This window comes from Tiliqua scincoides, chromosome 3 (genome assembly GCF_035046505.1).
Source record: "Tiliqua scincoides isolate rTilSci1 chromosome 3, rTilSci1.hap2, whole genome shotgun sequence".
NCBI classification, from domain to species: Eukaryota; Metazoa; Chordata; class Lepidosauria; order Squamata; family Scincidae; genus Tiliqua; species Tiliqua scincoides.
The window spans coordinates 80,671,268-80,697,309 of NC_089823.1; the positions used below are offsets into that span (position 1 = coordinate 80,671,268).

Here is a 26,042-nt window from a genome sequence, read left to right on the forward strand (position 1 = left end):
ATCATGGGTGTCCATCCTGGCCCCTTCCAATGCATGTTTACTCAAAAGTAACTCTCACTGTAGTCAATAGAGCTTACTGCCAGGAAAGTATGCATATGATTGCAACCTTAATCTGTATAAGTTTAAGAAGAATAGCTTGGGGATCTTTCTCATTGCGCACATGCAAGAGTAAACCATAAACTTGAGGAGGTTGATCTTAGAACTGCTGTTATGTTCTGGCACTCCCACCACAGATTGTAGAAAGTATCCAACTGACCACATATTTTCCAAGAAAGGGTACTATAGTGTTTATGGATAAGTGGTAAGCATGCTGGCATTCCACACTATCTACCGATGACTTTGTATTGTGTCTCCTCTTATGTTGAGCAATAGAAGTGCTTGAAACAACTTGCCAGACTGTTGACCCACCAGTGCCCTCTCTCTCTCTTACATCAGCATGCCAGGCCCTTGTATGCAGCAGGAGATCTACTGTTGCCAAGGTAAATAATATTTGATACAGCTGAGATAATTCTACCTTTGAAGCAACAGAAACAACATCAAGGAATTTTTTTTTAAAGTCAGAAATGGTGAAAACTGTTCATTTAGCTGATCCACTAGTAGTGGAACCTCAGAGAAAGGAAAGTTAGCTTCATTACCAAGAAGAAACCTTATGGGTGAGAGAGTGCCAGAGCAGTATAGCTCACTGGTATACCAGTGGCTGGTTTGATCTAGGTCAGGGTGGTCCAACATATGGGTCGTGGCCACATGTAGTCATGAGACCTCTTTTGGTGGCCTCTTTTGGTGACCTTTGAGAACCCTGCCACACCCATCCCTTCTTCCTGCTTCAGAGGCTTTTCAATCCTTCTTTGGAGAGGGAGAAGCCCAAATGGCATGACTGAGAGATAGAAAAGCCCCATTGCACCCTCTGGCTTCTCCTCCTGCCCCCTGGCTCAGAACCCAGAAGTAACCGATGGTTAGATCATCATGTCACCACCAATTTCTTCCACATTTGTGCTCTGGGGGGTAAGGGGGATTTCAGCATCTGTGACCCTCTTAGCAGTAGTTGGATTGCCCTGATCTAACTATTGGACCGCCCTGGGCAGATCGCCTAAGGGCGGACCGCCTAAGTTGGACCGCCCTGATCTAACTATTACCTGGAATGTGTAATTTGACCCTGTGGTGGTTGCTTTTTCTGTAAGTTCCATACCAGCAGGACCCAAAGGGGGAAAATTACAGTGGCAGGAAGGGGGCTTTAGGATTTTGCCCCCACTGCTGTTCTGAACCTGACTGTGTATCCCACATGTTATTTTAATTAAGAAAACACTTCTCATTGACTTGACCGTCACTGTGGTCACCCCCAACATGCCACATACACGCACACAGGGCCATGTTATGCATTTTTTAGGTAATGACCAGTTTGACCTTTAAACACTGAGCTGCAAATCAGGATATGATGGATTTAAATCTCACCTTTGCCATGACCTCACTAGGCATGTCATTCACCCTCAGTTCTCCAGGTGCAATATGGAAATAATAATACTTACCATACACAGTTGTTGCAAGAATCAAGAGAATACAGGTGAAGCACTTTGCCCACTCAAAAAGTACTATGCCAGTGCTATGCATAATTTGAGTCAATCCACGCAAAGCAAATTTAAACCAAATATCATCACTACATAAGTCAAATCAATCCTGGTGAATCAAGCATTAGATGTCTGAATACATTTACATTGCCAAGAATACTGCAAGCACTTTTATGAGTACAACGTCTCTACAACAATACAGTATAATAACACTAAAGAAAAGAACTCTTTAAAAATCTGTCAACAGAAAATTCAAATGTTATCAAGAATCTAGGAATAATCTGTGCCAGTTATATGCTTGCCTTTAGCCAAGATACCACCTAAAGTCATGTCCAAATTCTTTTTCTTTCTTTCTTTCTTTCTTTCTTTCTTTCTTTCTTTCTTTCTTTCTTTCTTTCTTTCTTTCTTTCTTTCTTTCTTTCTTTCTTTCTTTCTTTCTTTCTTTCTTTCTTTCTTTCTTTCTTTCTTTCTTTCTTTCTTTCTTTCTTTCTTTCTTTCTTTCTTTCTTTCTTTCTTTCTTTCTTTCTTTCTTTCTTTCTTTCTTTCTTTGGCATGCACAGTGGGTTTCATCAGACCTACACTATGCCAGCTATTTTGTTGGTGTAAGTCCAAGAAGACGCAGGGGGTGGTTCAGGGCGGGGAAGGAGATAGAATCTTGGCATATGCTGTTGCCCCACATCCAGGACTTGCAGATTGCAGGCTCACAGTAGCGGTTTTATACAAGAACCCAAACATAATCATTCCTTGTAGTTACAAGGGCATCTGCATACAACACATTCTTCAACAGCAGCTAAGAGATTATTACAAGTCTTTCTTACCATGGAGAAAATGATGAAAACATGTGTGAATTTTATGCACACACCTGAAATAACAACATTTCTATCCAGAGACTGAGATTCTTAAATGATGCATATTTATGTCACCATTCTTCTTCGCTCATTCTCCAGTCCCAGAGCCCCTGGTATACGCAATTCCCCCTAGACAGGAGGGCTGAATAGCTGGATATTCTCTTGGATAGCTTCCGGTAGAGTTGCTAGCTCTGGCTGAAACTATTTTTGTATTTTTATAATTGATCATCACTCTTATTTCATCTGAATATAATTACAAGGAGAAAAGAGAAGGGATGAGATGAGACCATGCTGATGCAAATTAATATAAAGTGCAGTATTATTTCAGATGTGCTTCATTGTATTCAGCCATGAGGTAACTCGTGTGGTTTCCCTACATTAGGAAGTTTAGAAATAGAGCCCCTTCCTCCAAAGGACAATAGCACACGTGTTTTCTTCAGCAGATAATTTTTTTTTTAAGTTCCCATGTGTTGCATTAGTCATTTCTCAACCATGGACCAAACAAATTCTGCCCCATACAACATACTATATCCTGTCTTTTGACAAAACCTAAGTGTGTTTTTGTTCCCCTCTCACTAGGCAAATCTTGTTTTATCAGCAAAAGAATCTGTGAAAGGCAGGATGTCTGGATAAGGGGTTCCCTCCCCTGCCCTACCCCCACAACCTTCTGGTCTAACAGGAGAAATTCCACATTTTTATGACACAGATTTTTGCAACATGTAGGGCACTTTAAAACACTTTCCATTAATAAAAATATGTGGCTGAGTCCTAAAATTCACTAGAGAAACATAAAGTTTTATTTCTTGATATGCGTATGTTCTGATCTGCTGTGAAATGTTTTAGTCTTCCCTCTGATTTAAACCTTTGCCCTCATAACACACCTACTTTTAAATCCATGGATGTATTATATATAGTGATATAGACATGGGCACATGTGTAGCACCACAATATGCAAACTACCTCAAAAGGGCATTTTCTGAAAAAAAAAAATTACCATCAAGCTCCCCAAATATATGTGCAGTATATTTGAGGTATATTAAGGGAGAAGGTGGTGATTTTTCAGGAAACACCTTTCTAGCTTAGCTGAGTCACCATCCTTAACAGCAAAGTTGGTGGCTCTGAGCCAATCAGTTTGAAAGGAAAACAGGATCTGTGACAAACAACAGGAATATTTCTGCATAATTAGGGTAACCCCAAGGAATGCAGTCATTCATTTCTTGGAACACCAACTGCCCTCCAAATGGGAAACAAATTTCTGGGGGGAAATGAGAGAAGGAGGACTGTGTTGTCCAGCAACCAGCAAGGGAGATGCCCTCACTCACTTTCTGATGTGATGAACTGTAGAGAAAGCTCCCGTACTGCCACCAAGGTTTATGCTTGCTTGCAATTAAGTCCCATTGTGTTCAGTGTGGCTTATTCTTAAGTAAGACTGCATCATCAAACATCACTGTCCTCACTAATGAGTGTCTTTGGATCAGGATTTTTCATACCACTTGCAGGGCAGCAGTGACAAGAGGCCTTTGGCCTTATCCCACAGGGCTCTCTTTATGTTCATTGTAGCCATATTAACACTGCTGCTCACTGCAAGGAGTTTACATAGATTTAAATCCAAGTACATATATTATGACTTGAGGTGAGGATCATGAAGTCCATTTCAGGCAAGTGAGTTTGCTGCTATTTTTTTTTTCCAAATATACAATTGTGGCTCAAATTGTCTAGTCTTGGCACCGTTTCCAGTCTTTGCAAAGAAAGAAAAATAATCTGATAAAGAACCGCGTCACGTCTCCTGGTAAGTCTCTGAAGATAAAGTTGTTAAGGAGTCATATCACTGCTGAAAATGAGTAATTTATATTATCAAACTTTGTCCCAGACTGTTGTGCAAATATTGGGCCTATGTAAATACAGTACACACCTCTTACAGCAGATGCAATGTGAATTCATAGTGTTATTAAAAAGATCACTAGTAGGCAGACAGTCCTATCCCATAACATTCAGGCCTATTATAAAGCATGCTAATGAAATCTAGCTCACTTATCTACATGCTAACAGTTTTGGCCTTCCCCAACTTACCTTATTTTGTATTTATTTATTAACTGAAAAAAGCTGGTTTGTCTTGCTGATAACATCTTAGAGTTACATACTGGGTGATCAGCAGATCCCTGATCTCAAGGGCAGCTTTAGGGATCAGCCAGGTGAGTCACTGGCTGAGGGTCCTCACCCTCAGAGGGCTTATTTGGCTAGACCAGTGATTTTCAACCTTTTTCATCTCATGGCACACTGACAAGGCACTAAAATGGTCAAGGCACACCACCAGGTCTTTGTCAATTGACAAGGCACAGCATGCTGCCAGTGGGGGCTCACATCTCCCATTGGCCCTATAAATATATGACCTTCCCCCAAATTCCTGTGGCATTCCTATGGACCAATCATGGCACACCATGGCACAGTGGTTGAAAATGGCTGGGCTAGACTGACCCCTGAACTCTGAGTACTGGTGGTAGTGATGGTGCCCAATTCACCCTCAGGGAACAGGCAACTGCAAGCCTTTGCCATAGGGCCACCCATCAACCAGGTGCTAACACTACCTAGTCTATTACTGCCTGGTCTAAGGGATTATTGGCGTTGTATTCATATACAGTCAGGTTCACCCTGAGGCATGCAACGAGGGGCCACAACTTGTTGCATACAAAGTGACCTAGATTTTCATTAGAATGTTTTGTTATTTTTTACAACTGGAAGCAAGAGTGTTACTAAGCATATTGAGGATAACTTGCCCTGCCTTGCTCTCAGTGTTATCGCAATCATCACAGATACATACTACCAACAATCTCGGATTTGTAGGTAGAACCTTAATATGGGAAAAACCCTTTCTTTGTTTTGCATAGTAATAGTTATTTATTTTTTTCCACCTTGAGAACGAAATGAGGTAGACCAGTGTTTTTCAAACTCCTACAACGGAGCCCTGGAAGTTGTTGCAAGGGAGGGGGTAAAGCAGCAGTGCGATCCCCAGGATTGCGCTACTGCCATGGCCAGGAGAGTTTTTTTTTAAACCTAGCTGTAGCCAACGCTCAGGGTTCAGGGAGCCCTCCGCAGTTCCCCATGCTTGCAAACATCTCAAAAAAGAAAAAAGGGCACTTCCAGTTTTTGCAACAAAACCGGAAGTGCCCTTTTTTTTTTTAGATGTTTGCAGGCATAAGGAGCTCCGTGAAGGGCTCCCCAGACCCCCCTGAACCCCCCAGGACTGCAGCATAGTCTGCAGGTAGATAAAAAGCACCCCCACATCTCCGGCAGCAGCATGATCCTAGGAAACACGCTGCTGCCTTCCCTCCTCCCCACCCCTTAAAGGGGAAGAGACGAGTGATTCCCTGGCTGGTGGGTCATGACCCACTAGTTTGGGAACCACTGAGCTAGACAGTATTATCTCTGCTTTTGTTTAAGATGCACAGTCTATATTGGTTAAATGCATGAGACACAGAATAACAGATGTTTACAATCAACACCTCTTGATCTGAATACAACACACCATATCCTGGCCCTCCACAATCACACCACCTATAACCTGCTCTTCATTAACATGTTCCAATTGGCAGTAATATAATTCATTTGGGGTCCACTAGTTATAATTTCAGCCTAAAGGATTGCTCTGACTTCCCCAGAGGCCCACTGAGAATTTCACTATTGATTTAAGCCTCTAAGAACATACTAAAATCCCTCAGATGCAAATTCGTTACTCCTTAACTCTCTTACAGCCATCCTTTAGTACCTATAATTAAAATGGTAGAAGGAGCGGGTATATTTCTTTTTGTTCCTACTTAGCAGCAGAGATTATAAAAATTATCTTACACTAGCAACAATGAATATAGAACAAGGAAGTGGTAACTTCTGGTTGGATGAACCAGAGTAACATAGTATGTTCTTACATATACACCTTTAACTAATACTAATACACTAATAATTTCCAACATAGACTGATTGGAAGTCACACTGGGGACTTTTCAAATCAGGAACATACACTCGAACAAAGTTTATTACCAACATTTGCCAGCAGAAATACTGTGTGTGCAGGACAAACTGATGTCTGTGCTACCTTGTCTGATAAAATATGTATTTAGCATACTAAATGTGAAGAAGTGACCTACTTTCCTTGTAAAATGGAAGACAGACAATGCAGTATTTGAAATCATTCTATTACTGGGTTAAGGATATTGTACAATTTACTCATAATAAGGCACAAACCATCTAAAAGAAACAAAATGAACGTGCCGATATGTCATATGTGTAGAGCAAACACTGTGATTTGATGTGCTGTGGTGGTTTCAGCATATAAAAAGCGAAACACAGCAGTGAATTATAAATAATTCAGCCCTCTGGAGAACAAAGAACAGGATTTCTTCAGAAAGTATACAACCCCATACTGATGCATGGTAAAATCAAAACAAAACACATCAGAGGGATCTTGCTCACTCTATACATTCTCGACAGTCACAATCCATTCAAAACTTCTTCAGTGCAAACCCTGCTGAAATAAATGGTACCATTTTTTAATGAACAGGCCTGCCTTCCAAACCTCTAGGACAGAGGTCTCCAAATATTTTGGCCAGAGGACCGCATCAAATATCTGGCACGGTGCTGAGAGCCGGGGAAAAAAATTTATTATATAAATAAATTAGAGATGGAACTTATGGATGGCGATGGAGTGAATAAATGAATGAATGGGCTCATTCATTCAAACTCTTTGGCCCTTAGAACACCCTCCAGATGCAACCAGAGCACAGTTCCAGTCATGTTCAGCCAAGTGGGCCAGAGGCTTTCAGGGGACAAGAGGATGACTGCAGGCCGAATTGAGGCTGGCCACGGGCCGCATCTGGCCCCTGTGCTGGGGTTTGGAGACCCCTGATCTAGGAAAAGCCATTTTGAGAGTGCTGCGCAAGGGGCAGATTTTGGTATGGATGCATTGGCAGGGTGGGGAGAGCATAGAATTGGACCTTTAATTACATTACGTCATGTTGGGGGGAAAATATCTCCAGGAACAGCTTCAGTCAGATTTGACAACTCTAATGGTCAATAGGGCTTTCAAGACTTGGCTTGTGATATTTCCAAAGCAATTTCCATTTCCAGTGTAGCCCCAAATACTGCTGTTAGAGAGAGAGAAAGGAAAAGCCTTCACATAAAGCCATTATGGTGCCTATGAAGACTGGCTGAATCTTGGCCATGGCTTACATTATGTATGTAAGTTATGGAGGATTGAAATCCTGCATAGCTGATTGGCCCAGACTTATGGCTGGCCAATCAGGTGATGGATCGAAATCCTACCATCCGATTGGCCCTCTAGTTAAGGTTTCAACTGCACCAATACCATACGGAGAGGTGTTGCATGCAAGGACAACAGGAAGTGACTCATCAAAGTGAGCCAGCACAGAGTTGAAAGTGAGCAAATTCTTCACCTCTCGGAAGGCAGCATCCTAGTGGCGGCCCCAGATCCAGGGAGTCCTCTTGTTCAGGAGGCGATGGAGTGCCTCTGCCAACGCTGCCTTATGTGGCAAAAAGGAATGGTAAAAGTTCAGGAGTCCTAAAAATGCCTGTAACTCCTGCTTGGAGGTTGGAGGTAGGGCATTCACTATAGCTCGAACCTTTTCTGGTGCAGGATGAATACCATTAGCATCAATGAGGTATCCCAGGAACTCAACTTTCAGGGGCCCCAAGATGCACTTCTCTTTCTTTACCCTAAGGCCAGCAGACTGGAAGCGGCAAAGGACCTCACGAAGGCGACTGGCGAATTCCAAATTTGATGCCCTGGCAATCAGCATGTCGTTGAAGAAGGGAATGACCCCAGGAATTCCTTTGAGGAGAGTGTCCATGAGGCCCTGAAAAATTCCTGGTGCTACACAAACGCCGAACTGCAAGCACTTGACCCTAAAGGCACCCCGGTGGGTAACTATTGTCTGTGCCTCTGCTGTGTCATCATCAACTGGCAACTGCTGATAAGCCTGGGCTAAGTCCAGTTTTCCAAAAACCTTGGAGCCTGCAAGGGAAGTGAGCAGATGGCTGATGAATGGCACTGGGTACACATGCTGCTGGAGAGCCTTGTTGATTGTACATTTGTAATCTGCACAGATCCTCACATCTCCATTAGGCTTGAGAGGGGTAACAATTGGAGTCTCCCAGAGTGCGTGCGGCACTGGCTCTAAGACCCCCTGAGCCACAAGGCGATCCAGTTCCTCATCTATCTTGTGTTTGAGTGCAAAGGGAACCCACCGTGCCTTCATGTGGATGGACGTGATGGCCGGATGGCCAGTGTAACAGCCAAGGGTCACCTGGAAGACCTGGGCAAACTCTTGGCGGACTGTATCAAAGTCTAATTTGCTAATACTCTGGACCCCAGTCACCTGGGTGCCAAGAAGGTCAAACCACGCAAGGCCCAGGAGGCTGGTGCGATGGCCCTCAGTGACCACCAGATCTAGAAGCCCATCAAAGTGTTTATAACGAACCTGAAACTTACCCGCACCCCGAACAGGGACACGGTTTCCCTGAAAATCCGTAAGCAAAAGTCCAATCAGCTCCAGGCTGGGGCCCTTTCTAGGGCAAGGCGCTGAAAAGTCTCTGTAGAAATTATAGAGAGTGCTGATCCAGAGTCCCATTACACAGGGAGACCCTTGAATTTCTACTGTCACATGTATCTTTTTCTTGCTTGGCAAACGGATGCTCTGGATGAGGTGTACTGAAGTAGTGTAGAGCTCTTCCTGGCTGACAGACCCCTGAAGAACTTTCTGGCTCTGAGCCCGAGAAGGCTTACTGCGACAAACATGGGCAATATGGCCCCTCTTTCCGCAGGCCCGACAAGTCACGGAACCGGCAACTCCGACGTTCATGTGGTTCCCCGCAGCTGGCACAAGGGCCTATCTGAAGACATTGGAGGCTTGCTGGGCCCCGGGTCTAGGTGCTTGTGGTTCCTGGCAATCATTGCATCTCGACATACCTCGATTAATTCGTAGCACCTGCCCTTCTTCCAAACGGTCTGAGGCCGTGTCCTCATGGTGGACTGCCTTGGCTTCGAGTTGTGGCTGAGCTGCGAGAGGCACGAATCTCCCTTGCTGCTGCTTCAGCTTTTTCAAATGGCAGCGCCTCCTTGACAGCCTCTTTGCAAAGAGCTTCCTCTGAATCCTTTCGTCCCGGAGGCCACATACGAACCGGTCAAGAAGCATTTCTTCCAGGTCTCAGAATTCACATCTTCATGCAAGATGACGAAGTACGGACACGTAAGCTGGAACAGACTCACTTGCAGCCTGATCTCACTTGTAGAAGGCATGGCAGCGTGCAGTTCGGGACGGTTGGGGCAAGAAGTGATTCTTCAGGAGGGCCACAATGTCCTTATAACTGGTAACCCTTAATTCTCCTGGTGCCACGAGATTCTGGCAATTTCAAAAGTGGCAGAGCCACAGACACTGAGCAAGGTGGCTCGCTTTAGGGTGGCATCTTTGACTGCGTTGGCTTCAAGGAAGAACTCAAGACACTCTGCGTAAGTGTCCCATAGCTGCAGGGATGCTGGATCAAATTCCTCGATGTGATCTTGGGTGGTCATGGTGGCAGCTCAGCAGATGTATGGAAGCCGGTTCTTCTTTCTTTGTCTGGGGTGACAATTCCCCAGTGGTGAATCAGCTCTAAGTGAATCAGCTCTTTGTTCTAGTGTTGTTAAGCATGGAGGAATCAGATCCCACCTTCGTCGTCAGAGTTATATAGTGGGTCCATGCAAATAAAGGAAGGCATAGAGATAACAGCTCAATATTTTTATTCCACCTTCAGAACAGAACCTGGCAATGAAACACAAGGCAAACACCCCTGGCTTTTATAGCCTTTAGCTCTGCCCAGACTCCCCATGATGGGTGCAGTTGAAACCTTAACTAGAGGGCCAATCGGATGGTAGGATTTCAATCCATCACCCGATTGGCCAGCCATAAGTCTGGGCCAATCAGTTATGCAGGATTTCAATCCTCTATAACTTACATACATAACAGCTTACAAGCCAAATTTCAAAAACTTTGGAGGAGGTAAACAAAACAACATTTACATAAAGTGTGCAAATAGTCTCTTTAATTAGTTACTGAACAGTCCTCACTGAAAAAATACTTCTTCTGCATTTATTGTAGTAATTTTTATTGGGATAAGAATTTTGTAAGCCGCCTTGGGCACCCCAGTAATCTGCGGGGATAGGAGGAAATAAACATTTTAAACAAATACAGAAATAAATACATTTTAAGTATGTTCTGGAACGTTCTTACCAACTTAAACTTTTCTAGTAAGTAATGGTACTTTTTCAGAGCCATTACTCAATCATTTGCACTCGTGTACTCAAGGCCCAGAAATTGGAGCACATACTGTTTGTTTACCTGTCTAGCTGCCCCAGATCAGATACGTTAAATTGAGCAAAGGAAGCAAAACAGAATTCAAGCAACTGCTGCCCACCAAAACTCAAGTCACAATAAATAAATTAGAGCCAAATCCTATCCAACTTTCCAGCATCAATGCAGCCCCAGGGTAAGGGAACAAACATTCCCTAATGTTGTAGTGGCCTCCATGACTGCCACCTGACAGCAGGATGCAGTGCATATCCCATTGGCATGACTGCATCAGCATTGCAAAGTTGGATAGACTGGGCCCTCAGGGCGCAATCCTCAGTTGCCTTTGGGCTGGCGCAAGCCCTTTGCGCTGGCCCAAGGTGTTGCGAAAGTGCCATAAGGCACTTTTGTGCCACCTCAGGAGTCAGGAGGCTGATGCACAGGCATGCACCAGCCTCCGTAGGCTGAATCTGGCGCAGTTGCATTGGAAGAGAGGTGAGTTCACACCAGCCATGTTGAACTAGCACTGGGGTCTGTGGAGGGTGGGGGGAAGAGTGGACGGAGGTGTTCTGGGGCTGGGGGAGGGTGGACCCATGGGCAACCCAGGGCAGAGCAGGGGCCCAGGATCCAGCACTTAGGCCAAATCCTAACCCCACTCCCAGGCAACTAAGTAGCCCCATTGAGGCTGCTGCCACATAACCGGAGGTAAGGGTGATCAATTCCCCTTGCCCTGAGCTGAGCCGCAGCCAGCCCCAACCCCGTGCTGGAAGTGGGGCAGGCAAGCTGGCCTGCCTATTCCAGAGTGGGTTAGGATTGGGCGCCCATCTCCTAAGTGCTACAGAGCTCTTAGTATTGTATTTGCATTTCCCTTCTATGTCTAACAGAGAAAAACTGAAATGATTCATCACTCAGTCTAGATCTGAAGATACGTGGGTGGGATTTATAACATGAGTACGTTGCCAGTGGTTACAGTTTGCGTTGTAAATACTCTTGACTGCTGGGCAATTGCTCCCAGTTACAAGCAAATTCATCTGGAAGAGACAAAAATCACTACTCTGAATCCAAGGATAAAAGGTACATTTACAGCACAAGCTCATGCACTGTCTACTCGGAAGTAAGTCTCATTCTCTTCAATGAGGTTTTCTCCCTGGAAAGTGCATCTAGGATTGCAGCCTAAGGGCATCAGCATATATGAAACTATTTTATTATTATTATTGAAGCCCCCTTTCCTCTATGTGCACCCTTTAGGAATCTCAGTGCAGGATGGAAACAGGAAAGATGGGTAGCATAACTGTCTGTAGTCCCAGTATGGCTTTTAAATATTATAAATTGGGAATGCCAGTCAGGCTGAGATGATCAACATGAAGAGGACTGCAGCATCTTAAAGAGGAACACACTTCAGCGTAAATAGTGCTGATGACAAGTTGCTGGGTCCCTGGGGCAAACCTCTCCACTGGACTCACATGGCACCCCCTGAGCAACCTTTGAATGGTGCACTGAATGCTACTAAGGTCACCAGTATTGAACCTGACTAGTTGGACCCTCTGGTGGATGTGAACCCTTGGCCAATGCCAACTTAGCCAGTCTCTGATTGAACTCCTGAGCACAAGCCTTTGTAGACTATAGTTCACCATTGTGAAATGGACACCAGGCCATGAAAGTCTATGCTGCAATAAATGTATTAGCCTGAAGGGCTACAAGATTCTTTGTTGCTTTTGCTGCAAACATATCAGAGGCAACATCAAAGGTTGACACTGTCTGGGGGCCCAGCTGGCCAGCCCAGTCAGGAAAATCAAGGTAAGTGATCTTGCAGGGTGCTTCTCAGTGTTGTTGGAGCAATGCATGGCACCCTTGAAGATTGCTCAATGGGAGGTGAAGTGCGCATGCAGGCATGGGGGTAACGCCAATGTGCCACACCAGGAGTCCCCCCCCCCAAACACCTGTGCTGGTGGAGTGCAGAATCAGGTGCTGGCACTGCAATAGGTTAATACAGCCACTCCCTTGGAGGCAGAGAGAAGCCGTGGATAAAAGTGAAGAGATCATCTCAGTCTTGGAATTGTATCCTTAGTCACTCTTTTCATTACACCTCTGCTTTCTTTCTTCCTCATCCTGATTCTGAACTAATTTTGTCCTTGCCTTGTTTCTTCTTTTCTTTTTAGACACTACTGGCCTTTTCAGCTGCTGGATCAGCTTTTGCCTTCTTATCTTGTTTATCTGGAGAGAAGTCAGTGTGGGAGGAACAGAGGATTTAGTTGAGTGAGCAGCACATGCTATGCCACCTGATAAAGAACATTTCTTTTAAAGGAACTCCTTGTTAAATTTTTTGCTGGTGCATCACTGCTGGGAAGAGCATGGAGGAAGAGGGCTGTCCTAGCATGCACACAATCCTAGCATATATACTTCCATCCCTGCTATTTGAAACAGGATTTTCTGACCCTCCTGTAATCAAAATTCATTCTGTACCCTATAGTTTAGTGCCAGTATCTCTGTGTATCAATTTGACTAAGCATCTAGACTGTAAGACAACCTGCTCAAAGGGGTCTATGTTTCCACCTCATTGTTGGCCTTTCAACATGCAGACCAAACTTGGATTTTCAGGAAAGGCTTTGGGAGGATTCAGCACAAACTAGGGCTTTTTAAGTGGCTGTTTATGTTATGCAAAGCATGGTCGAAATTTCTTCTTCTCTGACAGGCCTAAAGGAACCTGCTAGCTTAGAGGGACAGTCAACAATTACTTAAAACCTGTTTGCCCTCAGCCATTGGGGTCCTGTATTCCAAAGGAAGGTGACCTTACAAAAACGTCCCTCAACTTCCCATCTCTTAAGGAAGTGAGAGTAAAATGCAGGGTTCAACACTATTCTCAAGAAGTTCCCTCTTTGCTTCTGACAGGTTACTTCCAGCACAAAGCAAACAGTAAATCTAGAAACCTCTGTCTGAGCAGGAAATAAGATATATGCACTTTACATGATGCACCTTCACTTTGTACTTAAGCCATGCCAGCTGTTTTCATCCATCAGGAACTAAATATACCTTTCTCTAGTCAGTGGTTCTCATGCATTTAGCAGCAGGACCCACTTTTTAGAATAAGAATCTGACAGGACCCACCGGCACTGATGTCATGGCCAGAAGTGACATCATCCAGCCGGAACATTTTTAATAATCCTAGGCTGCAATCCTACCCACACTTACCCGGGAGGAAGCCCCATTTACTATCATTGTTAAAAGAGTATATATAGTAGCTTGTTAAAATACAGGTCTGTAAATTTCCCCAAATGCAGTCACATACCATGGTAGCATCAAATCGAATATATTAAAAATAAAATATTGAAATGAATGGGGACCCACCTGAAATTGGCTCGCAACCCCCCTAATCGATCCCGACCCACAGTTTGAGAAACAGTGTTCTAGACACAATTTCAGAACTGGTCATTATCCTGTTATGACTGATCTATGCAGGCAGGTCACTTCCTTTATTTCATGGTATTGCTCAGGATGCGAACACAAAGGGGGAAACAAAACCATTTCTAAAAGGGTGTGAATGGCCTTTGTAAGTTCTTGCTGGACAGACCTCTACCACTGCTCAGTTACTTCTTCTAAGCTGACAGCAAAGCAGTGAAAAGGATCCATACTTTTGAAGTGAAACTTTTCTTTTTAAAAATCAGCTGAATCCATTCAAGACATCTGCCTGTGCTGACATACAAGTCACTGTCCACTGAGTGTGTGAAATTTGCAGCACAGTTTCTCAGCACAAACTCTGGTGATATCAATTCTCAAGCACAGAGGAAGGTTCTGCTGCTTTCTTATGACAGACCAAGTAAGGTTTGTGCCCTGGAGCCCCCACCACTGCCTTACTTAGTCTGGCAGGTGCGGCAGGATCCGGCAGCAGACTTGTTGCACAAAATGGTCGCCAAATGAGCACTCTGCCAGCAGCCATTTTATGACAGCAGGAATCATTTCTGCTGTCATAATGGGCTCCGCAGGACAGCCCAATTCTCAATAGGATGGGGCTGTGAGTCCAATTGTGCTTCTTGTTACCTTGTAGACACTCTAGAGATAGCGGAGGAAGAGAGATGGGGCCCATTCCCCTCTGCAAAGCTGATGTGATGCTCAAAAGTAAACTGATAAACCTTTTAAAATATTAGGAAGATCATTATTACTAGTACCATGTTACTTGTGGGGACTGAGGGTAGAATAGTGCCAGCACCAGGTTACTGGAGCCCTGGAGCACAGCTCTGCACTGCCCTTATGTTGTCCCCTCATGGTGCCTTCAGTCTGGTATCAGTCAATTGGATCTGCTGTCCGATGCTGCCTCTAACCCACTGCTGCTAGTGCCGGTGCTGCTACTGCCACACATCTCCCCTCCCTCCTAAAAAACCCAGAAAAAAAGGGGGAAAGCCACTTACATTGCTCCTTCCCACATTTCAATAAAACAGGAAGTGCAGGTAATGCTGGGATTTCCCAGTGTGTCCTGCACATTCTGCTTTGTTTAGAGGGACTGAAAAGAGGAGCAAGGTGAGTGAATAGGGAAGTGGGTCACCTCTGCCTGTGTGGTTTTTTCAGGAACAGGCAGCAGTGATCTATTTCCCTACCTGGTCACTTCTCTCCTTCCTCTTGTAGGCGTTTCTAAATCCCTCAAGGGGATTTTTACAATCATAGAGGTTCTCTCTTTCAAGAACCAACAACATTTCAGAATGGATCTTCCTGGTTTGGTCTCACTTCTGGCCTCCAGTTCTCCCACGCAGGCTGACAGGCAGCTCCATCTCTCACATGAAGGGCAGCCAAGACGCTTCTTGCTCACACCAAGAGCAGGTGGAATCACTCAGCTCGGCTTTGTCAGCTGCTTCAAGGTCTCGCCATTCTCATCCATTCAGGGAGCTGCCGGTGTCCTCGAACTGGCAACCTTCTGGTATTATCTTCGGGTTAGTTTAGGAGTCTGGAGGTTCCCCACCACCACCCAAAAAATAGCCTGTTGAAGTTTTGAGAATATAACAATTAGTAATTTCCATTCATAGTATATGCTATGGAGTTTTCACCTGAGTAAATGCATGTCACACGCTTGCCCAAGTGTGCTCAGATCAGATGCAACTATGGATGTCTTACATAAGTGGCCTTGCTCTTTCTTCTCAAGAAATATCACCCTTCTCCCAAACCTGTTGCTAGAGGGTTGGGAAAGGTTGGTGGAAGAGATGGTTCTTGGGTAGGATATTGGGGGCAGAGCCAGTATAGTAGACATTGAGTGATTCTGCCCATTCAGTGCTTCCTTTAGGGCAAACGTGGCAGCCGGTTCATCCAATGGGGAAAGGAAGTATGGGTCACTTCTAGCTGAGTAGGAATTATTGCCCCCCTCACCCACACTGATTGGCTGTTGATTGACTGGGGATTTTTCCCCCACCTATTTCATACTGTTCAGAAAGGCTGTTAGCGCCAATCAAACCTGGTCAATCCCTGCTGTCACCCCTGGGCTAGAATCAGTGGCCTTTGCCTAAGGCCTCCTTATGAGTTCATGGCTGAAGTGAGATTTCAACCAGGTACGCTACACTGACACTTGTATTACAACCCCATTACTCTGTGTAGATGAAAAATATGAAGCATCACTCTTCAGCCCTCCTCAAAGAGCGCATGAGCTTTGTCTTTAAAATTTGCATACAGCCAACCACCACTTGGGTCAAGTCCCAGGATGTGGTCTGACACCATTGCAGTGCAAAGCTACTTTCATCATCTGATTGTGTAATTGTGATGTTACTCATGAGTTATAGGCCTTTGCCAAAAGAAGATAAAAGAAAATGCGATGCTGCAGAATGTAGAAAAGGTTTCTAAAAATCATTTGCATTGTTGTCAACGTTTTTTTAATAGTATAAAATTTCAAGGAAAATGACCTTGTTAGCATTTCTGGCTGCCATAGTTAGTGGCCACTGTCTATGATTCAAAGAGAGAGCTCATCTCTTTTGAAAGCTATATATGTTATTGGAAGGGAGCATATAGCTCAATGGTAGAGGACATTCTTTGCATGCAGAAGGTCTCAGGTTCAACCCCTGGTATATCCAGAATCTGCTGGGAAACACTCTTTTCAATAGCAAAACAGAACAGAGCGTGATTTTTATGAAAGCTTTGGCAACCACAGCTGTTTCCCCAAGAACCATTTTTAATCTGACCTGTTCCCACAAAGAGCACCAATAGCATGCTGCTTTTAGCTAGAGAAATATTTACATTTCATTTTTTGTGCTATTTAGCTAACTCCACAAGAATCTGATTTTGGGACAGAAACAAAAGTAAACAAGTCTCCAAAGTCAACACAAACTCCATATGCTCGCGGACATCTGATGTGAAGAAAGAACGAGTTCTGCGAGGGATTTATTTGAGTTCAGTCATTGAGTAAAATTTTATTTATAGCTGTCTTTGACAGAATGGGATTCCTTCCTTCACTCAGAAAGAAAAAGGAACTTGTTTTGGTGTGGGATTTTTGCTTTGGCTTGTAACAAATTGTAGAGGTAAATAAGAGAGACACGGGTGACCATGCTGTCATATCACGAGAAGAGTACGGTTAGTCCAGCTGTAAAATAAACACTGATCATGTGGTCCTCTTCAATGCACAGCAGGAACACTGCACACAGAAACAAGTGTTCCAAGCACACAGTCCCCTATGGGATCTTGCTATGTGTGGAGGAGCTCCATAGCTCTACCCTCTGTATGCAGCATCCTACAGTGGATTCTGCTGTGTGGTGCTAACAAATGTAATGCTGATCACTGATTTGTTTACCATCTGCTCTCATGTATGGTAACCAAGAAGTAAGTCCCTCTGACTGCAATGGAACTTCCTTCAAGTAAGTGTGCACATGACTGCAACCTTAGGCCCAAATCCTAACCAACCTTCTAGCACTGACCAATGGGCCATGTGCTGCATCCTGCAGTTGGGTGGCAGTCATGGAAGCCTTCTCAAGGTAAAGGGACATTTGTTCCCTTACCTTAGAGCTGCACCTCAGTGCTAGAAAGTTGGTTAGGACTGTGCCCTTTATATCCTTGTTGCCCAGCATGTAAAGCTATCTCTTTCCCCCTCTGGTTTCCTACTTCCCTATATTGAATGTCTTGACTGAATTGTGAGCCTATTGGCCTGGATGCATACAGTTTCCTGTTGCGCATAGCCTAGTGTAACATTGGTGCAAGGGGCATGTTTTTGTTGTGGAGGATGAACCCCATACAGACTGACAGAATGAATCCATGGAGAAGCTGCTGCACATGCAGAAGTGGGCAAATTGGCATTGTGGAGTGAACTGTCCACCCAGGCTGGCTAGCCACCCACAATCTTAATGTGGATACACATGTGTCTCAGGGCCAAAACCTGGTGGTGAATGTGGATGTGCATGTGTCTTGGGGCCAAACCACACATTAAATAGCCCAGATGTGATTGGTTCTTCTAAATTAAATAGCACTTTGGAGGGGTGTGGGTGATCTGGTTGGAACCATGATGGGAAGAGAAGAGTCAAAACCTTTGCTCCTGCCATAGTCTTTGTCATAATCAACCCTGTCCCTCTTGGGCTGCTTTTTGACTTTAGAAAAGAGCTCCTATTGACAGCAATGAAACAAATAGCACCATGTGCACCAGGAAAAATGGCAGCCACAGGGATGGGACAATCTGGCTTAGGACCACAACAGGGACAAAGCTAGGAAAGCTCAGATATTCAGCTCAGGAAAACTACACATGTCTGGACCAAGTATATTATTAATGTAATATATAGTTTGAACCTTGGTGCAACCAACAGTTACAAGTACCACAGCATCTCTATAAGGAGATGGCTGTGCATAACAGAACAGGTTGCTTGTTCTTGCACATTAATTTAACCCATTTTTGCCCGGCCCACAGGTGTATACATTTGGTCCCTGTTGTGTATATGCAACATTGGGCAGAAATGGCTTTTAACAGTTAAAACAGAATTGGCTTATCTTGGCACTACTAGGGTGATGCACATTCATTGCTTGAACTAGCATGTTCTTTTTGGGCTCTCCAGAAATTATATAGGTGGACATCTATGCAAGATAGCTTCATACTGCTCAACTAAATGAGAACTTGCCTTTTTTCTCTCTCACTCTCTGGTTTTGATTTCAACACAGTTGCTAAGGAAGTAAAGGTTACTAAGGAAGTGGCATTTAACACACATTCAGCTTTGTGTGTGTCCCCCCCCCAATTTGAAGTGCAAAATGTATATAGTCAAAGAAAATGTATTTGAATAATTTCTGCATAGATATTTGAAATAGCAGCATTCATTCGGTTGCATAAAAAGGATGCACTGAATGTCTGCAAGCAACTGTGTCCCAACAGTTTGAAAGCCACAGGTACACATTTAGTAACATAGGATGTCAGAGCTGAGAACGGCTTTTCTAGTAGATATGAAGGAGATGCATATTAAACATCATAACTTCCTGTGCAGAGATACGGTTAGTGAAAAGCATAAGTGATGGTGGCGGGGTGGGGGAGGAGAGCCTCATTTGAGGTTCTGTTAAAAAAATACTCTAGTTGTAACCATCTCAGGAAAGAGTGTGCAGTTTCCATTGTTTTGCCCCCTGCATTGTCTCTTGAAGACATTTCCTCCATATCCTATAGAAGAGGTTGATGCCAATGTCATGCACAAGCACAAGTCACAGAAATCACAGCTCCCTGGGAACCACTGACCTACCTCCAGATGATTATAGCTATAAATCAGCTTAGAACAAGACCTCAGAAATATGTAACCAGCTTGGAATAAAACTGACAAATCAAAAGGGTGTTTCATCCAGGATGCTCTTATTGCTTTTTGCTGCACCAGCTGAGTGCAACAAACAGGCCATTGTTCAGCTATCAGTCTGAACATCCTGAAGAAAAGGTCTCTGGAATGCTATTAAAATGTACTTATTTGTGATACAAAAGGAAACCTAATGGAAATGAATGGGAGCCGTATTTAGCTAGCTCTATGTCAATAAAACATAACCTATGGTAATATTTGTTCACTATTGATACATCAGTGCACTTATGAATCAATACTACAATCTGGAGCCTATCAATGTTCCTGAACCAATCTTTCCCAGTTCTGCTCCCCATAAAAATCCTGAATTTTTAGTTCAAGTGTATGCTAGCGGCCACTGTGGTGGTGAATTGCATGCTGGGTTTGGATGTGGGAGATCCCACAGGGTAACCTGAGAAAAAAATCAATACAGCTCATAGAATACGCCTGCCCCCCCCCCCAAGATTGTGAGGCCGTGCCATTTTTCTTAAAAGGTTAGCTGCTTTATGCACTGAAAAGGTCTATCAGTATATACGAGCCATGTCTGTAATGTTACAATCTGCATGCACACAGTGAAAACTGACATTGCCTGTGACACTAGTACTGGCTTGAATACAGTCATGTCTTGAACTGATGAAGAATACACTTTTCCTGTCCATTTTGCACATAAAGCAAATAAAGAGCTACACCTCAAGTTTCAGTCCCCTGAGCATTGCATTAAAAAAGGCTGCGACTCATCGTACTCCTTTGTTAGGGAGGCACGGCCTTCTTTGTCACGACAAACCACTGCAACCTCAGATACATCTGCCAATTGGCCTTAATTGGTGCACATCCAGTATTGGCTGCATACTTGGGATTTTAGTCATCACACCCTACTTCCTGTGCTTTCTGATTAAAATCACTAATAGGGAGGTGTCACAATTTTTTTTTTGCCCCAGCAGAATGATTTCCTGTGCCCTTCTCACAGCATGAGAGAATGAAAACAAAATCCTCTAGCAGCAGACAAGAATCTTCCATTTGTTCACTGCCTTATGCTCAACTGTCATCAATTTTGAAAAAAATGCATTTCTTGAGACTTCTAGATCTTAGCACAATGGCTTGGCTTCCAAATGCAGTTTATGGTCATGCAAAACATTAGTGTTAGCCCTGTGCAATGGATTTCCTTTTAACAACTACACGCCCCCTCCCCCTGTCATATCACAGACTGGATTCTTTGGAGCCTGGCCAGTATGGTTAATATACTTAGCCTCTGTTGATTTCCAAGGAAATTGATAGCCATCCAGAGCAAGCATATGCAGAGCTAGGCACACTTAAATCAATGGGCTTCAGTTCATATCACCATGTATAGAATTGGGCAGGTGGTTAACAAGGTCTCCAGATTGTTTCACAGCATCAATGCAGTCGGAGGAGAGAACCTACAACTGGTACCCAACTCATCCTCCTAGATGTTAAGCATATAGGAGACAACGCTCAGCCAATTTCATTTGAGTTGACCCTTTGTTTCACTTGGACTAGAGACCCCTACTGCTTAAAATCTTCCCCCCTCCCCTGGAAGAAAGATAAATTTAGAAAACATTGCCAAAAAACTACCAAGATCAGCAACAAAAAGCTTAAAATAGTTTCACATTTGAAGACAATAAGGAGTTATGTTACCAACTACTGGTTAACCAGCTGCTCAGATCAATCCAATTTTGAAAGAAAAAATAGAATTATTAAAAGGCACAACGCAACTGTATTGATAGTGAGACTCTTACCTTCCCTATTGGACTGACAGCAAGTTACAGATGAACTAAGCAGTCACTAATCTGGAATACAGTATATAATGGATTTCTGAGCAGATCCAAAAGCAATCAGTAATGCCTGATTTCATACATATGCAATATCTATTGTGACGCTTTTGCTTTTTTAAGGTATGAAACAATGAATGTGTCTTAGGGAAGAGGCAAGTGAATATGGTTACTTATGAAAAGGGTGAACATATGCTGACCATTTACTTTAATGGTGCTGACAGCTATTGCTCTGATCTTCTTGGTAGAGTGGAATGGAACACGATAAACACTTTTGAAACTTGGAGACCAACCCAATATACCAAGCAGCACTTAGCAATAGAGAACAGGGTGTGACTTAAGAGAAGCCTGATCCTACAGTATTTTAAAAACTGTTTCAGGAACCCTGTGAATCCTCAAATTATCAAGCTTATCAGGGGTCCCCAATTAGATCTGCAACAATTGAAACACAAATTTGATCATTGCTTATTTTCTTCTCAGTAATGCACCACAGTAGGATCACATTTTTGATACATCCCAGGGCCCACTATCAGTTCATTTAGCACGATAGCAGGGCCTAATGACTGGGCCAGCATCCTATATGAGCCCATCGTATACCCTGGAATATGCTCCAGAATTGTCTGCAATTATCTCAGCAGATGAGTTGACATGGAAAGGATTCCCTAAATGCAGAAAATCATGTCCTGTCCTAAAGAAGAGTTAAAAAAAAATCCATGAGCTTTCCTTATGCACCAAGCTGCCTGGAGCAGTCAGAAAGCCACACTGTTGCATCACCATTAAGGCACAGCAAGGTGAAAAGGAGCCTTCTTCACACAGGTTTTCAGATGGAGGCAGCTGCCATGCAAAACAGTGAGTGGCCTCCATGCAGTAGATTGTGACTCTTGCTATCTGTGCATGTGTAACAACAAACTGAATGTGTTGCTACACCAGAAAAGTAAAATTAAAGGGGACAAGCATTGCTGAGAAATGTATTTTCAAAACACTGTCCATCAAATTACATTGGATAGTGCAGTGCCTATAAAGATGAATTAAGTCGTGTTAAGGAGTACAATCTATAGAAGACATCTCTTGCAAAGACCACTTAGAAATGAATGGAATCTTGCATTTTCAAGGTGTTCTTGCAGGAAACATCCCATGAGATTAAGCCCCTAATATGCGCAGACTATCAGTGGTGAAGCCAAGCAGAGAAAAGTATTTGTTTTATGCAGGCTTCTTGAAATTCCTCTAATCCAGGTGAGTATAGGCACTTATGGTTCTTCCTTTGAGAATATTCTCCATAAAAAAGATACCATAGCTATATATCCAGGTTTTAAAACATTTTATTTGCATATTAAAAAAATTGTGCATTCCAATAATTAAAATCATTTGAACAAAAAAATGGCACTCGATTAACTGCATTTTACAGCTTGCAGGACCTTCGTACAGCTTTGCGTTTATTCATGTGTTACTAGATTACTGTAGTCCCACCCAGGATCTTCTTTCAAGACACATGCAAGCTCTTTCGTGCCACCAAGACCAAAGCTGGACAGGCAGATGGAAAGGGCAGCGCCTTCGTTCAGCGTCAGTAGTTCTCTCTATTCTTTTTTTTTTTGGATGTGAAAGGGGCAGTACAGTCATTTAAACTTTATCCAACCTCTTTGCATCTTACAAAGTTAAAACAGCTAAAAGAAGTAAAATAAGAAGGCAATGCTTGTGGAATGTACAGTGCAGAATTTGGAAGGGCCAATTTCATTACGATTCACCCGCTTGCTTCTCCTGTTCAATTGCTACAAAACAGAAAAGGGGGAGGGAAGAGAACAGAGAGAAAATATTAAACATTTGAAATGGAATCTACAAAGAATTTTTATAACATAAAAATTAATACAATTTTAATTAAAATGTAAATTTTTTAAATCAATTAATGTTCACTAGTTAATTTTTTAAAAAATTTAATAAGCTAATCTTTATTTAGATAATGTGCATTGTATTTAACGCATACTGTCCTGTAACATGTTTAAATTCCAACGTTGCATTTTGAGGAAGCTGGGAACTGAAAGGCATAGGATGGTCTGCCTTCCCTTTGTCTCCCCTGGCCCACGCCCTCTTTCTGCAAACGCACTTACTTTCTTTTGAAGGCAGTGGGTTCTTCTCTTGCGTTTCTGTCTTCTTCAACTTAGACTTGTCAAATTTCTCAATTTCAGCCATATCGGGTTTGTCAGACATATTTGCTGATTAATCTGCATGTTGAAAGAAAGAAAAGGGGAAAAAAGAGGACTTGTTAAACTTACTACACCACCCTCTTTTCCTTCAGCCATGCATGGCTCCTCTGAATCCCTGCCAAACCACCCTTAAACTACAGTATAATCACCCTACCTTTATACATGTATATTTTATGATGAATTTTATTTAATGATGCTGCATTTTGCCATACAATTAAATAAATAAACCCTACCTTTAAAAACATTATTTTAAAGCATGTTCATCATGAAACATCATTCTGAATACGCAGGAAAAAAGATGCAGCTATATGACTTTTAAAAACTATTTTTCATTTGTTAAAAAAATAAATGCCAGTTAAAATGTTTTTTAAAATGTCAAAAAAAAGATTTTCTTTTTAAAGAAACAATTGCTTATTGTTGAGGTGTGTCCGGGGGACACACATTCTTCGCCAATTAAAATGTAAAACCGCAACCTGCATGTTAAAGAGATCAGAGAAGGCTCGAACTTGAAAGAAAGGAAGGTTTCTTTTTTTTTTTTTTTAGGGAGGGAGGAAACCATCCTTGGGTGTAGATGCAATCGGGCCAACACAATACACCAGATTCTAATCACATTCTCCATCTTGAGGTCTGCCTCCCCAGCGCAGTTGGACGGAGCCTGCATTCTTGCCTCTTCACAAAGAGCTGCAGCTCGAGGAGCCCCAGCCAGCGCCCTTCCTTTCCTCCTGCCTCACTTTCTCCAGGCAAATCAGAGCCACGACGCCACTTGCAGGCAAACAAAGGGCGGCTCTTTTGGAGCTGAGCAGGCGATTCCACGATTCACCCCCCCCCCCAACCACTACCACCACCACCACCCTCCAGCTTTTCCCGTTAGCCGATCACGCCCAGATCAAGGTCTCCTGGATCACCTTACAGCAGGCACGCAAGATTTCCAGCTTGGGGAGGATTCCCTTCGCCATGCCAAGGGGACTGCAATAAGGGAACAAAAGGAAGCAGACCCCCCCCCCGCACTTGGGTCGATGCCGATCTGCCCTGCACGTCTGCAAAACCCAAAGGCAACAGAGGGGCTCCTTCGCCCTGCCAGACCCTCGCCCGGATTTTAACCCCTTCGCGTCCGCCTGCCGCAGCCACATTTGGGCTGCACGCCTACACACCCTTTCCTGGGAGTAAGCCTTCTTGGATTCAATGAGCCTTACTTCCGAGTAAATCTGCACTGCTACACCTTTTCCTGGGAGTAACTCAATGAGACTGCTGAGTAGACCTGGGCGTAAGCCCTACTGGAAATCAGTGAGACTTACTTTCGAGTAGACCTGCACTCCTATACACACTTACTCCCTGTGAGTAAGCCCTCTTGAATTCAATGAGTATGATGAAACTCACTTACTGCTGAGTAGACCTGGGAGTAAGCCCAACCGCACTCCATGGGACTTACTTCTGAGCAGACCCACACAGGATTGTGCTGTTAAGCCAGGTGGAAATCGTGCCACCCAATCCAAGCGGTTCTGGGCATTTAAGCCACAGCTAGAGACATCCAAAGGAGAACCCCCCCCCCCATGCAAACGCTTCATCGAAGCAGGGAGAGCCCTTTTCCCCGGAGATCCAAGCCTCTCAACATCTGCAAGTCCCCCCCCCCATGGTTACACATACACGCATCCCTATGGTAACAAAATAACCTCCAAGGCGAAAGAAGAGAGCAAATGTATCCTCCTCACCAGTGATGCTGCTGCCCTCTGCACACGAACGGCTCCGACCTCTTGTAGCTGCTACTCCGGATCGTAGTATGAAAGGAGGCGCTCCTGGCCAGACCCGTTTATACTCCGCTGCTATGCAAATCGCGGTGATGTCATGCAGGCTCGGCTTAACTGTTTCACGACCGCCCTCCGGCTCCTCCGCTTCCCCTTTCGGCAAGGAGGGGAGGGAAGGGCGATGCTCTGGGCTGCGTGGTTGACATGCCGAACCAGCAGTTCGGTGGAAAGAAAGCAGACCCCAGAATTGTTTGCAGGCATCCCCCTCCCTCCCAATGGGCTTTCTCGGGAGTCGCTGCAGCTAGCACGTTTCTGATCCTAGTCAAGGGCTGCATACTGTCGGGCCTGGCTGGGCATGTCTGGGGACAGGGGCGCGCCATGGAGAGACAGCAGGGCAGTGCCACACGTGGGCGCCTGTCCTTTGAAGACCCGATCGAGGAGAAAGGTCTTGGGGAGAGGCTGCCATCGGCGCCCCTTCTCCCCTGCGGCATCTTTGGGGGCCAGATGGAGTCCTCCGGCAGGTTTGTCTTGCAACTACGACGGGGCTCAACAATGGCTCTTGCCTGAGTCAACGCAAGCCAAGCGGTGTGTGCATGGAAGAGGGACAATGGGTGCTTTGGAAACTGACCCTGCTTAGGGAGGGAGGGCCACATGACTGATGCACTGAGGCTGGAAGCCTAGGCACACGTCACTGTGAGTCAGGCTACCATCCTAGACACCCTTTCCTAGGAGTAATCCTCACTGAACACAATGGAACTTCTTTCTAAGTAGACCTGCACAGGCTTGGGCTGTCGGGCCCCTGGTCCACAGTGGGACTTA

At 44.2% G+C, this 26,042-nt stretch overlaps 1 protein-coding gene across 1 annotated transcript; it reads right to left on the reverse strand.

The window, feature by feature from the left end:
• Positions 1-22,586: 22,586 nt before the first annotated feature.
• TMSB4X (thymosin beta 4 X-linked) lies at positions 22,587-25,254 on the reverse strand. Its single transcript, XM_066621037.1, has 3 exons — positions 25,191-25,254; positions 23,386-23,499; positions 22,587-23,049 (listed from the first exon to the last, which is right to left on the reverse strand). Exons 2-3 carry the CDS (start codon positions 23,483-23,485, stop codon positions 23,015-23,017), a joined length of 135 nt encoding a protein of 44 aa, XP_066477134.1. The 5' UTR covers positions 23,486-23,499; positions 25,191-25,254; the 3' UTR covers positions 22,587-23,014.
• Between the last annotated feature and the right edge of the window lie 788 nt (positions 25,255-26,042).

Coding starts and splice junctions, on each gene's coding strand:
- TMSB4X (XM_066621037.1), bottom strand. CDS start 23,485: ATGTCTGACAAACCCGATATGGCTGAAATTGAGAAATTTGACAAGTCT. Junction 23,050..23,385: donor CCCACTGCCTTCAAAAGAAA/GTAAGTGCGTTT, acceptor TCTGTTTTGTAG/CAATTGAACAGGAGAAGCAA.